This window comes from Lynx rufus, unplaced genomic scaffold, assembly GCF_022079265.1.
Source record: "Lynx rufus isolate CCGP_SWC_20201006 ecotype Redwood Valley unplaced genomic scaffold, mLynRuf1.p SCAF_9, whole genome shotgun sequence".
Lineage (NCBI taxonomy): Eukaryota > Metazoa > Chordata > Mammalia > Carnivora > Felidae > Lynx > Lynx rufus.
The window spans coordinates 1,461,902-1,475,193 of record NW_025814897.1 but is presented as its reverse complement, the minus strand read 5'-3'; the positions used below and the strand labels follow the sequence as shown (position 1 = coordinate 1,475,193).

General features: G+C 45.6%; 1 protein-coding gene across 1 annotated transcript; it reads left to right on the top strand.

Annotated features, from left to right (window-relative positions):
- The first annotated feature begins 676 nt into the window (after nt 1-676).
- Nucleotides 677-11,579, top strand: MMP13 (matrix metallopeptidase 13). The gene is made up of 10 exons (XM_047071565.1): nt 677-793; nt 881-1,122; nt 2,184-2,332; nt 2,492-2,617; nt 4,464-4,625; nt 6,371-6,488; nt 7,493-7,626; nt 8,563-8,722; nt 10,540-10,643; nt 11,307-11,579. Exons 1-10 carry the CDS (start codon nt 677-679, stop codon nt 11,405-11,407), a joined length of 1,413 nt encoding a protein of 470 aa, XP_046927521.1. The 3' UTR covers nt 11,408-11,579.
- Nucleotides 11,580-13,292: the final 1,713 nt, after the last annotated feature.

The following is a 13,292-nucleotide window of genomic DNA, read 5'->3' as shown; positions in this document are numbered from 1 at the left end:
TAGCCGTTACGCTGTCTTCCCGAATCTTCTCCTCCCTTGTCCTGGACCTGCCGGGCATTTGAGCAGGACTCCACGTCTGTTACGGGTCACACCAGAGCCTTTAGATTTCAACCGTCGCATCAACGCCGTGGATGTCCCCTGGTGCCTCCGGGGCTCCGAGCGTGGGTCTGGTCCAGGCTGCGGCCTCAGGTAGACGGCGTTGCCCTCTGTAATTGCTTTGGGGACAGTGATGTTTGCAGGTCACAGGGGTACAGATGCTGTAGAAGCAGGACTCAGTGTGCCTGTAAGGAAGGAGTGCAGCGTCTTGATTTTCTTCTCCGAAAAAAGTAAAAGTGGCTGCTTTCCTACCGAGGGAACAACCTTTTTCCCAGTGGAGTGAACAACTCACTCGTCTGTTTCTTCCCATAGCATCCCTAAATGTGCTGAGGCCGTTTGTTTGGCCAGATGGTTTTTGGGCCCCTGCTGAAATGAGAGATGGCCTCGTTTCCTATTTCCCTCAAATTCTCCCACAAACCACACTTCTTGGGAGGAAAGGAAAAGTCGCCCTGTAAGCATGTTTACTTTCAGCTCCCTAGGAAGCGGAGCGTGTCCTCAGACGATGAGTCACCCCTGCAGGTCTATAAAATAAAGGTGCGCGTCTGCGGGCGGCCAGCAGCCTCCGGGCACAACCGTCAGGATGCACCGGGCCTTCCTCGCCGCCCTCCTCCTCTGGAGCTGGGCTCGCTGCCGGTCCCTGCCCCTTCCCAGCGATGGTGACGACGACCTGTCCGAGGAAGACTTCCAGTTGGCAGAGGTACAGTATCCGGCCGGTCCCAGCGGTGCGCCCCGTCTCCCCGACGCCCTTCCCTTTTCCAGCAGGTGCCTCTGTTCTCTCTTCCAGCGCTACCTGAAATCCTACTACTACCCGATGAATCCCGCTGGAATCCTGAAGAAAGCGGCCACGAGCTCCGTGGCCGACAGGCTCCGAGAAATGCAAGCCTTTTTTGGCTTAGAGGTCACCGGCAAGCTCGATGACAACACCTTAGACATCATGAAGAAACCGAGATGTGGGGTCCCCGATGTGGGCGAGTACAACGTTTTCCCCCGAACGCTCAAGTGGTCCAAGACGAACTTAACCTATAGGTATGTCAGAGGTTATCTTTCTTTAAGATTTGCTACTTTAGAAAACAGCATGAAATGCCTAATTTTCAGCACAGGCTGTAGAGGACAGAGCATGTTTGGTCCCGTTTTTTAAAGATAGGTTTTAAATATTTAACTAGAAGTTAAAGAATTCCACTGATGACGTTAATACTATTGGTGAGAACGTCCCCTAACATCTATTATTGTTTCGTTAACCCAGCACTACTGTATGTTAAAAACCTCAAAGTATTTTTTTTTTTAGAAAAGAGATCAAATCAGAAGTAAGAGTAGGTTTCATAAAATTTGCAAATGTACTACATCAGGCATATTTACTAATAGTGCTTAAAAGTGGAGAGTCCTGCTGTCTCTAGGAACTTCACAGAGCTATTGCATTTTGGGGGTATAGCGATACAATTGCAAACTTGTATCATTCAGTATAAGTTTTATTAAGTATGTGAATACTTTGGGACAGAGTATACTTTGGGACAGAGTATATGAATACTTTGGGACAGAGCTATTGCATTTTTGGGGTATAGCGATACAATTGCAAACTTGTATCATTCAGTATAAGTTTTATTAAGTATATGAATACTTTGGGACGCCTGGGGCGCTCAATCAGTTGAGCGTCCAACTTCAACTCAGGTTATGATCTCACAGTTCGTGAGCTCGAGTCCCGCCTCGGGCTCTGTGCTGACAGCTGGGAGCCCGGAGCCTGTTTCCGATTCTGTGTCTCCCTCTCTCTCTGCCCCTCCCCTGCTCATGCTCTGTCTCTCTCTCTTAAAAATAAGTAAACATTAAACAAATTTTTTTAATTAAATATGTGAATCCTTTAAATGTAAGATTCCAAGTGGTCAGATATTTGGAGATAGTCAAATGTCTGACTGAATTCATTTTGTTACCTTTGTATGGCCTCATAATTGCTAAGTTCTTTGAAATGATGGGCCTCTACCAGAACTTTCAGAGAAGGCATGGCATTTGAGTCAAAAAGCAGTATTCCAAGAAAATATGTTCTCAAATACCCTTTGCCTTCCAGAAATGTAATCGAAACTTTCTCTGTTAAATAGGATTGTGAATTATACCCCCGATCTGACTCATTCTGAAGTCGAAAAGGCATTCAAAAAAGCCCTCAAAGTTTGGTCTGATGTGACACCACTGAACTTCACCAGACTCCGTGACGGCACTGCTGACATCATGATCTCCTTTGGAACTAAAGGTGATGACATTGTGGAGACATTTTTACACGCTGCTCCTTACTTGTCTCCATTCTTTTTCCCTCCTTTCGGTCATCCATCACTTTTTACAGAATCCACCCAGCATTGTGCCGGGCACTAGTGGGTATAATTAGATTCTGAACTCTTGCTTTCACGTGTAGAGCATGGCGACTTCTACCCATTTGATGGACCCTCTGGTCTTCTGGCTCATGCTTTTCCTCCTGGGCCAAATTATGGAGGCGACGCCCATTTTGATGATGACGAAACATGGACAAGTACTTCCAAAGGTAATATTTCTGATGAAAATATGTCACGATTACTAGATTAGATGAGACAGTGGTCCCATTGACAAGAAATTACGGAGCATACCGTGAATTATATTTGATAGTTGCTTCTATTTTTCAAAACAATTACAAATGTGTCTTGTGTTTATTAGTCTCTATAAGTGACATTTCTACAAACCTGTGTGAAATATTAGAAGTGAGCAGTTCGGTTTAGTGGCCTGAGGGATACTAGCTAACTTTAAATTAGGACCGACATGTCCTTCTGTCAGCCAAGGTGGTGTTACTACAGATTACCTTTTGGCATGTTAAGGAAGTACAGTTTGTTACAAACACGTACCTAAAAACTATTAGGGCTGGATAGGCAAGTCATACCTAAAAACTATTAGGGCTGGATAGGCAAGTCATAGATGAGTTGGATGTGAGTCGAAATAGTTTTTTTTTTCCTTGACAGAAATAGCACAAGTGCAGTCAATTTTCTGTTTTCTGTTATATGTGTTACTTGTCTGAGACATGTGTATGTCACTGATTTTACAAACACCCTTACAACAGATCAAGATATGTCTTACTCGAAACGGCATGAAACAGATAAATATACAGGGCATATAAGCGCAAAATGAAACCCATTGTTGAATGAATTCGGTCAGTAGTTGAATCTTCAAAACTGAAAAGAATTCAAAATATTAATTTAGGAAGAAAGGCCAGATTGTTCCAACTAGGACTTAAGTATGGAGCTATATTGACTGTTGGTTGTGATAATTAGAGGTAGTCCTCATAGAGGCTAAAGTTCTTCACTTAAATCAGATGGATTGTTTTTCCAAAGAGTAAAACTGGGCCTTGCCTGACCAATGCCTGAGCTCCAATGCCTCCAAGCTATCTTTGGAAGGAAAGGTGAGACTTCGCGTATTTGTGTTCTGAATTATTACACAGGTAAGAATGATTTTAGGCAGACAGAATGACATCTAGTGCTGTTAAGATAGAACCACACTGAACCCGAGTTTTGGGTTCCTGCATAAATCCTGGGTTTGAAATATTTAGCTGAAATGAAGGAAAATATTCACACACAAACCACGATTAATGTTTCATGGGAAGGCCAGGAATGGCTCTACCGCTGGTCGTTTCAGTGAAGAATTTCTTGTCACTCAGATCCCGTGAGCTTTCGTTGCTCCTACGGTCTGCACGTGTTTCTAAGTTGGTTGTACCTTTTCTTCGAGTACAGGCTCTGATGGCAAGTGGTGTTTCAGGTCAAACTGAAACCACCGACTCCAGCTTCCATGTGTTTTTTCCAACCTTTTATATATATATATTTTCCAGTTTAAAATACTAGTACGAAGAGGCTCAGATATTGGCAGAAAGAATGACTAGAGGAAGTCACGTAGAAACGGTGACACAGTGGCCTGCTAAAATAGGGGACAGCGGACCGATCACCTCCAGGGCCTGTATTTCTTAAATTGTAGCGTCTATAGACATTCTGGAAAGGATCGTTTGGTTGGGATTTGCTCCCAAGTAGATTCCCAGAGACGCCTCCTTTGAGGCCACCACTGTCCCCTTTCCTCACCTGGCCTGAGAGAACAATGATTTTTAGTGTCTTCGCAGTAAATCCCCACTGATGACTACTTATTCGAGAGCAATCTGTTGATACTCTAATTATGTAGGCGGCGATAATCAAAGAAAACACTCCATTCTTTATAAGGATTAAATCCATATTTTGAATCTTCCTTCAACCAACTGAATATTAATGTTAAAAAAACAGTAAAATTACCAAGAAAGAGAAATACATGAAGAAAATAGCATTCTGTCCACTGGTTATCAGACGACCTGGTTTTCTCATCGTTTCCTTGTTTCCTTACAGGTTACAACTTGTTTCTTGTCGCTGCCCACGAGTTTGGCCACTCCTTAGGTCTCGACCACTCCAAGGACCCAGGAGCACTCATGTTTCCCATCTACACCTACACTGGCCAAAGCCACTTCATGCTTCCTGACGACGACGTCCAAGGGATCCAGTCTCTCTATGGTAACTCTTAATTTATCAGTTTAGAAACAGAATAGGTACAGGCACTTATTTTCAAAATCATTAGTGAATTTCTCATGACCAATATTACTGTCCTGGTTCTGTTTTTTTTTAACGTTTATTCATTTTTGGGAGAAAAAGGGGGTGTAGAGTACGAGCAGGGGAGGGACAGAGAGAGAGGGAGACACAGAATCTGAAGCAGGCTCCGGGCTCTGAGTATCAGCACGGAGCCAGAACCCACAAACCGTGAGATGATGACCTGAGCCAGAGTCGGATGCTTAACTGACTGAGCCACCCAGGCGCCTCCTGGTTGTTATTAGAACCTAGAGAAACATACCCTTTTTTTCTTTTTTTTTCTGAATCAGACTACCTGCTCAAGTAGAAAGTGTTCTATTCTCCAAAGATTTTGCAGATTCTTATTTGCATTTTGTATTTTGATACCCTTAAGACACCTCTGCCATAAGGAAGGAAAATATTTAATTAATTCCCCATTTGGCCAATGAAGCAACTAAGCCCCGGAGCTTAAGTAGAGAATCTGCAGGACAGGGGCCAAGAGTGACAGTGAGGTCTTGACCGGCTTCCGTAAATCTTGGGCGTTCCTTCAGCCCCTTCAGTTTGCCACCATAGAAACCGTTCAAGCGGCCTGTGGTGACTTAACCAACATCTCCAGCGACTGTCGTAAGAATCTCCTCTTTCTTCCTTCCAAATTTTCAGCCACGTTTACAAAGTAATTAAACCTCTCCCGAAACAAGGACACTTGCCTGCTGTAAAGAGGGCTAAAGCAGGGCACCTGGGTGGCTCGGTCGGTTAAGCGTCCAACTTCAGCTCAGGTCATGATCTCACGGTCCGTGGGTTCGAGCCCCGCATCGGGCTCTGTGCTGACAGCTCAGAGCCTGGAGCCTGTTTCGGATTCTGTGTCTCCCTCTCTCTCTGTCCCTCCCCTGTTCATGCTCTGTATCTCTCTGTCTCAAAAATACATAAACGTTAAAAAAAAAATTAAAAAAAAAAAAAAAAGAGGGCTAAAGCCACAGTGGAGGGTCGTCGGTGTAAATGCTTCTGAGCACAGAGCTCGGGACACTTCCTGTTTCCCCCTGTGCGCTCAAGTCTGCGGGGGCAGCCAGCGTGGGCGTGGGCCAGCCTTTCTCCTTACTTCTCCAGGGTTGGGAGTGAGGCACTTGATGGGGCAAAGGATGAACTCAGTGGGGAGAAGGCAGCTCAGAGTTGTCACTGTGCCCGGCACGCGCGTGAGCCGGGGGGGTGAGGGGGCCACACACTCGTGGCACGCGAGTGTGGCCGGGGGGCCTGGCTGGGCGTGCAGAGCGGTGCTGGGGTGCACTGGGGAGGCAGCCAGCGCGGACGGGACGCTGCCAGCAGGTGACAGCTGGGGCGAGGCTCCCTCGGGGATGACGAGCCACCAGGAGTGGCTCGAATGTGTCTCTGGGCAGCAGCCCGTCTGCAGCTGGGGCAAAGCCCACGGAGGGTGCCCTCCCGCAGCCCACCCATCCCTAACACCAGCCTCAAACCTGAACTTGTACTTGAGAAGGGTGTCCAGGGGTCTGGAAGGACGAGAGCAGGGGGAGCCGCAAGAGTGGGGGCAGGGAGCAGGGTCACATCGTGCGTGCATCATGACGCAGAGGCTGAGGACCTGTCGCCCTCCCTGGAGAGGACCCGCCTGCTGTGCGTTAGCGGAGTTGGGTCATCCGAGAGGCCATCCTCGTCACCTTCTGCCCTTTGTGTCACGACTGCAGGCCCGGGAGATGAGGACCCCAACCCGAAACATCCCAAAACGCCGGACAAATGTGACCCGTCCCTGACCCTCGACGCCATCACCAGTCTCCGAGGAGAGACCATGATCTTTAAAGACAGGTGCTTGTGATTCTACTTTGCACAACTTGCGGGTCACAGACGTTCATCAGCTAGACCCGTGCATTGCCGCACATCCAGGCAGATTTCCACACGTGAAGTTAACAGCGAAAATAAGACATCTTTGGGCAGTTTGGTTTTCTTCTTTTTCGGTTTTTGGTTGTTTTTTTTACGTGTTTCGGATGAAATGAATGACTGATAGATACACACCTTACTTTCCAATGGGGATTCTTGGCCTAACGCAGCCTCTCTTTATGACTTTGGTTACATTCGTTCCTGTAAAGATAACCAAGTAAATGTAGAAAACCAGGTTGTCTTCAAAACACGCATTTTGAAATCAATCCCTGTATTAGTAAGTGGTTACAGTGTCCACGTGAATTCCTTTTGGTTTGGGAAGACTTTTTTTCTGGTAACGTATGTGGGAATTTGGGAGAGCGAGTTATTTAAAACCTAGACCTCCCTGTGGGGAGCGAACAATGAATTTTTAACTTCACCTTAGAACATTGTTCTCATATGCTGATTTGTTAACTTGTTCATTTATTCATCCATCAATTAACCGATCCCTTATCTGTGGTCCAATAGCCTTCCTACCTCCCCTAGTAGAGCTCTGGTTACACTGTAGCCCAGGCATTTTCTCAGGCATCTGCGTCTAGGCCCCAAAATCTTGGAAGACATAGTTTTTGTAACCCCGGGTTTCTTTCCGGAGCCTAACACAGCGCCTGGCGCATTCGCTCACCACTTGCACCATTTGCAAAACTGAACAAAGCGTGGCCGTAACTCACGAAGGCCGCGGGGCCTTCGAAGGTCTGTGAGATTTCAAACCTTCCTACTTTAGACAGCAGCTTTTCCAGCTGGCACGGAAGGGAAACGTCCACAAGTGAGGGGGATGATCGCCCCAACTTCCCTGTGTGGATGTGGAGACGGGGGGGGGGGGCGGCTAGCAGGACCAGAAATATCTACACTTCAAGACTGTGACAGCAAACTGTGCGCTTCTCCTTTTCCGGTAGATTCTTCTGGCGCCTGCACCCCCAGCAGGTGGACGCAGAGCTGTTTTTAACAAAATCCTTTTGGCCGGAACTTCCCAACCGCATCGACGCCGCCTACGAGCACGCCTCCCGTGACCTTATCTTCATCTTTAGAGGTAAGCCTTTCCCCGGTGAGGCAGGGAGGAGCCTGATGCTGCGAGAGCCGTAGCAAAATGACCCTCCTCCAAAGCACCCCAAAGAAGAACCCACGGTAACAAAACAGGAAGCCAAACGTACCTGGAACCTTTCTGCCAAGCGTCCCCAAATGCGACAAGTGAAAAGTCTGCGGTATTACTTATCGTTGCAAATCTACTGTTTGTTTTATAGCGATCCTGCCAGCTTTTTCTTATTTCCTCTTAGAAATTATTTGCTGAGCAAACCTGATCAGAAAAATGGGAAAAAATATTATCCATAATTCCCACTTCTGAAAAGTCAGTTTATTTCATTTCCTTACTTGTTTTAGTAGTTCTTCGCCATAGGTAGTGTGTATTTTTGAATATTTATTGTCATAGCGTATGTACATTTTAATATTTTACTTGTTCCCTTGACATAAAATCACAGTTTTCCAAACTGCTACTCTGTCTTCGTGATCATAATCTGTAAAGGCTACAAGCATTCTACTAACATTGTTTCTGTTGTTTCACCATTATAATTAGCGCTCTAATAAAGTCACTTTTAAGAGAAGGATGTAACAACTTCCTATCTGGTTTAATATTTGAGCTTTCAATCTAATGTACTGTTCCCACCGTTATTCACGAAGAAATCTCAACGTCCTTTTCACCCAACTCCAGATTAACATTCAAAGGTAATAAATAACCAATTAATGATGGGGTTTCATTGCTAATTATGCTCAGAATTAGGAAATTAGTATCTTAGATCCTGTTTTTGTTTGACAAATGCTCTTATTTCTATGCTTCATAAACATGGTGACCACAAATGCTAATTTATTTGTAAATGTATAAAATGAGTCTTTCTTTGTTAACGTACGTATCTACATAATGTGTCCTAATAGATTCCCTTGCATGATAAAACCGTTCTTTCACTTATTCTAGGCAGAAAATTTTGGGCTCTTAATGGTTATGACATTCTGGAAGGTTACCCCAAAAAAATATCCGAACTGGGATTTCCAAAAGATGTTAAAAAGATAAGTGCTGCTGTCCACTTTGAGGACACAGGGAAGACGCTCTTCTTCTCGGGAAACCAGGTCTGGAGGTATGGCCGCCATGTTTACTGATCTCCCTGGGGGCAGATACTGTGGCACGGATTTAATCGTCTCAGTGCTCTTGAAAACACACATGTATACACACAGTGCCCACCTCCTCGGAGCCGTTCTTTTCTCTCTTGGCCACTTGTTGTACCTCAGCCCTGCTGAAGCCCTCTTTTACTTGGACATCTTCGTTCTCACTGGTCTTTCTCCTGGGTCCTCTTCCTTGTCAGCTTGTAATTCACGGGCAGCTCCACCTTCTGTGGCCGGAGAAGACCCAAGAGCAGGTGGAGGAGAAGACTGAGAGAGAGAAGGCCACCCCTTCCTCGTGTCTGCCCACCCAGACGCAAGGGGAGGTTGGCCAGGAAGCTGCTAGGCCTACGATTCTTGAAGTCAGCCCCTTTTTGAAGGACAGGTGGAGTTAGAATATTTAGAACGTACGTAGGTATCAAGGCAGCTTTGATACTGGCAACATTGAAGATTCTAGAGCCAGATAGACAGATATATAGATATAGATATAGATATAGATATAGATATAGATAGATAAGTAGATAGATGAAAATATATATATTTCATATATATATATATGATTTCAGGATGTCTTTGGTTGGCTAGGGCATGCCTATATATATATATATATAGAGAGAGAGAGAGAGAGAGGGAGAGAATATTCATATCTCACAGGGATCCCATACTTAAAATGTTTAAATCAGTAGCTCTACTTTATCTGGACTCACATGTGCATGCACACACACACACACACACACACACACACACACGCATTCCCTGTATGTGTCCTCTTTGCCGTTTGACTTCTGTATTTCTGACAGTGACATTCACTACTGTCTAAAGTTCTCCTAGTGCTGCCATGCCGGTCCCCATGCCCAACACAAGGTCTGTGGTTCATTGAGGGTGTATCACTCACCAGATCACAAACACATCGTGCTCTCATCCCCCCTTTTGGCTGGAGGGTCTTTCCCTGCATCTCTCCCTTTTGAAACTCTACCCACTGTTTCGAATTAACCAGAAATGCCGTTTAACCTCAAAGTCTTTCTGGAACCCTTGAGGCTCTCTCCCTCCTCATGTACTCTCATGGCACTTTCTGCATCCTTGTCACGATGCCTAGCTTCTGTTGCTTAGTGTTCTGGTGTGCCCAGGTCCTAGCCGTCTCCATAGGTCAGCGGCTCTGGTCTCTCACCAATCGGAACGTCCCTCAAGGACAAGAGACTCATCAGCAACAGTAACAGTAGTACATGATGGACGGCCGCTCTAGGTTGACTTCAGGATGTGTGTGGTTGGCGGGGGTGCCCGTGCAGGGGTGGCGGATGCTGAACCGTAGTTATGGGGGGCAGCGCTGTGCTCCCCTCCCTAGCGTCAGTGCCATCATGTGCCCCTGTGACTTTTTAGTTACCGAAAATACACGTCCAATATCCTTGCGTCCCTCACTGCAACTTAGTGAGTTGTCTCACCCACGGTTGGAGATCAGGACACAGTTTTTCAGGGCACAAGCATGGATTTATTTCTCTTTAAGAACCCCTTCCTAATAACCCACTTTTATAACAGATATGCCGTTTGGGAGATGGAGACGAGCTGGTAACTGTCTTTACAAAGATGGCCTTTGCCCAGTCAGCAAATACTCAGGAAACACCCACCGCGCGCTCCGTATCGTAATCACTCATTTGAAAAGGCTCCCGGATATTTTAAACGCGCCTAAAATTTTAATACTTTTGTCAGTTTTGAAAGGCGTCCTGATATCCTTTGAGTCATTTTTAAGAATTTCTAAGCAATACGACCTACTGAAGAGTTCCTTTTCCTCGCCACATAGCTATGATGACGGCAAGCACGCCATGGATCACGACTCCCCCAGGCTGATCGAAGAGGACTTTCCAGGGATTGGTGATAAAGTGGACGCCGTCTACGAGAAAAACGGTAACGAGTTCCATCCCACGGACCTTAGCGGGGGCTTCTGCACCCCTCCTAATCATTTCTCCTACACAGGAGTTTTATCCAGGTCTTGGATGTGCTAGTAGATGTGTGGCAGGTAAGGAATTACTGTGACGACTCACACAGGCAGCAAACAAAACATAACACGCTTAGTTAGAATAAATGAAAACGGTGCTTAAATTACTGCGAATTCTCCAGATAAAGGGTGCCGAACTTGAAACATTATCTTGAATTGTGCTTAACCGTGCCAAGAGGCAAAGATTATTGCCATAATTTAAATCAGGGGCAGAGTGGGGTGTCGTTTATAAGGAAAACGACCCCAATCACTATATTGTTGTTTTTGCTTTAATCTTGAAAAGGGGTGTTTTTCCCCACTTAAATAACTAATACCGACACGTGAAGCATCCACACTGGAGCTCATGGCAAGGTGACGATTTCAAGGTGACCACTCAGGAGACCCGGGAAACCTTGTACATTTCCTCCTCCCTGAAACTATCAGCAATGTAGTAAAGCATTAGAAGGGTTTAAACATAAACGTTGCCATGTTAAAAAAAATGGGACCCCACAGGTTGCACTTTTAACGTGAGCTGGCATAAACCCTTATTGTTTCCAGACGGTGAAATTTTCTTTTTGGTCTTTTTCTTACAGGTTACATCTATTTTTTCAACGGGCCCATCCAGTTTGAATACAGCATCTGGAGTAACCGTATTGTTCGCGTCCTGCCAGCAAATTCCCTGTTGTGGTGTTAAATACTGTTGTTATTTAAATCCTGGAGAGCATTTGAGATAACACTTCCAGTGATACTGGGTGTGGGGGACGACGGGGTGTCAGGGGAAAGCTTCGTTCCGTGAACAAGCGTCAGTAACTTATCTTTGAATGGGTGGGATGTGTATAGCTAGACGTGGCTGGAACCACAGTGAATCTTCAAGTGATGGAACGGATCCTCTGTAAGGATCGCCTCATTGTTGTGCACTGCAGAAGTCGTACTCAACAGTGCTTCCCGCAGCAGAAATGGGACATATGGGGTGTCAGAGACAGTTAGCATCATTTTTAAAAATGTATTTATAAGGAAACTTTGCAAAGGTATAGAAGTAAATCATAGTTACGTAATTAACGAATCATCTTTATGAAAAATCATCAAAGAGTATGAAAGTGGAATTTGCCAGGAGCGTAAGGCACCAAGAAAAGACAAAAACCAGAGGGAACTATCTGTCATAAAGATACTGTAGGGCAACTTTCCAAAGAAGCCATTTTGGGTTTGCACTGACAACATCTGAATGTACATGGCCCCGTTCATAACACTAGGATGTATCAAAGTCACTAAAGAGGAGAGACAGAGGCCAAGGCTGAGGATGATACATGTGCCTGTGGGTCCTGTTTCATTTTCCCTTTGACCGTGATTCCAGAGCTACTGTCAAAGAAGGCGTTTTTTTTGCCTGTTATAGAAGATAAAGAGAGACAGTTTCTTTTTGTATCCAAACATTTCAGGTCTCTCAAAAATATCAGAGCATTAAAATTCTTATCACGATGATCTAAGGCCATGGTGTCACTCTTTCATAACTCATCTGATTAAGACTCAAAGTCGTATTTTAGCCCTATTTCGCCCCGATAATTGTTTTAATTGTCCAGTTTACCTTGGATGCACAGGCTATGTTCCGAAGATAGAGACTCGAACATATCTTATAAACTGGAAGTATGCTAAAACGGACACATCCAAAGTAAAAGCGTTCTGCATTCAACACGACCGCAGTCTTCTTGAGGGTGCGAACTAGCTTTCTCTCTCCTTCGTTCCCATTCCTGTGATCCCTCAGCACGTTTCCCTGCCTGGCACAGAGTTCACACTGAATATAGGAATGACCACCGAGGGAGGAACATCTTGTTCACAGAAGTTCAGGCAAAGAAAATAAAGTGTATTATATTTGCAGAATGTGTCAGGAAGCGTCTATGTTGTTTCTAATAAAAAACGTGTTTTGAACAGAGAGCAGTGTATTTTGCCTTTCGGTGTAACTTTAGGCTTTACTCACACAAAGAGGGTCCTTTTAAATCATTCCTGTTTCTTGCCCATCTCTCGGTGAATGTAGTTCGCTCATTGTTTTTGTTTTGTGTGTTTGTAGGGAGACTCAATCCAGAATTTAGAATGAACTGTCCCAGGCTGTGTTAACAAGATCCCTGGTGGGGTTGGTGGGCGGGCAGCTCCCTGCGTGGAGCGCAGGTTCCTCGGACTCGCCCTGCTGAGAGCACTGTTGGGAATGAAGTGTGAGGGTCCCTGGATCTGGAGTGAGGAAGACAGAGTTCTGCCACTTTCTCTGCCATGACCCCTGGCGGGGGACCCTAAACAAGTCCTTGAACCTCTTGGGGCCTGACTGTCGTGATGTCTACCACGAGACCGGTGCCACTTGGTGAGGCTGTGGGAATACGGGGGACAGGGGCCTCTCAGGAGGAGGGCAAACACTGCCGTCCCCAAACATTCGGTAAGGGTCCACTACAGGTCAGGCAGCCGAGACGTTGAGACTGACAAGAAAAGCTTGCTCCCTACCCCCTGGAGAACTTATATCCTACTGTGGAGGCAAAACGATCAAAACTCAGTAAGTTAAATGATTTTAGGAGAGCATGACCGGTGGCTGCGGGTGCAGA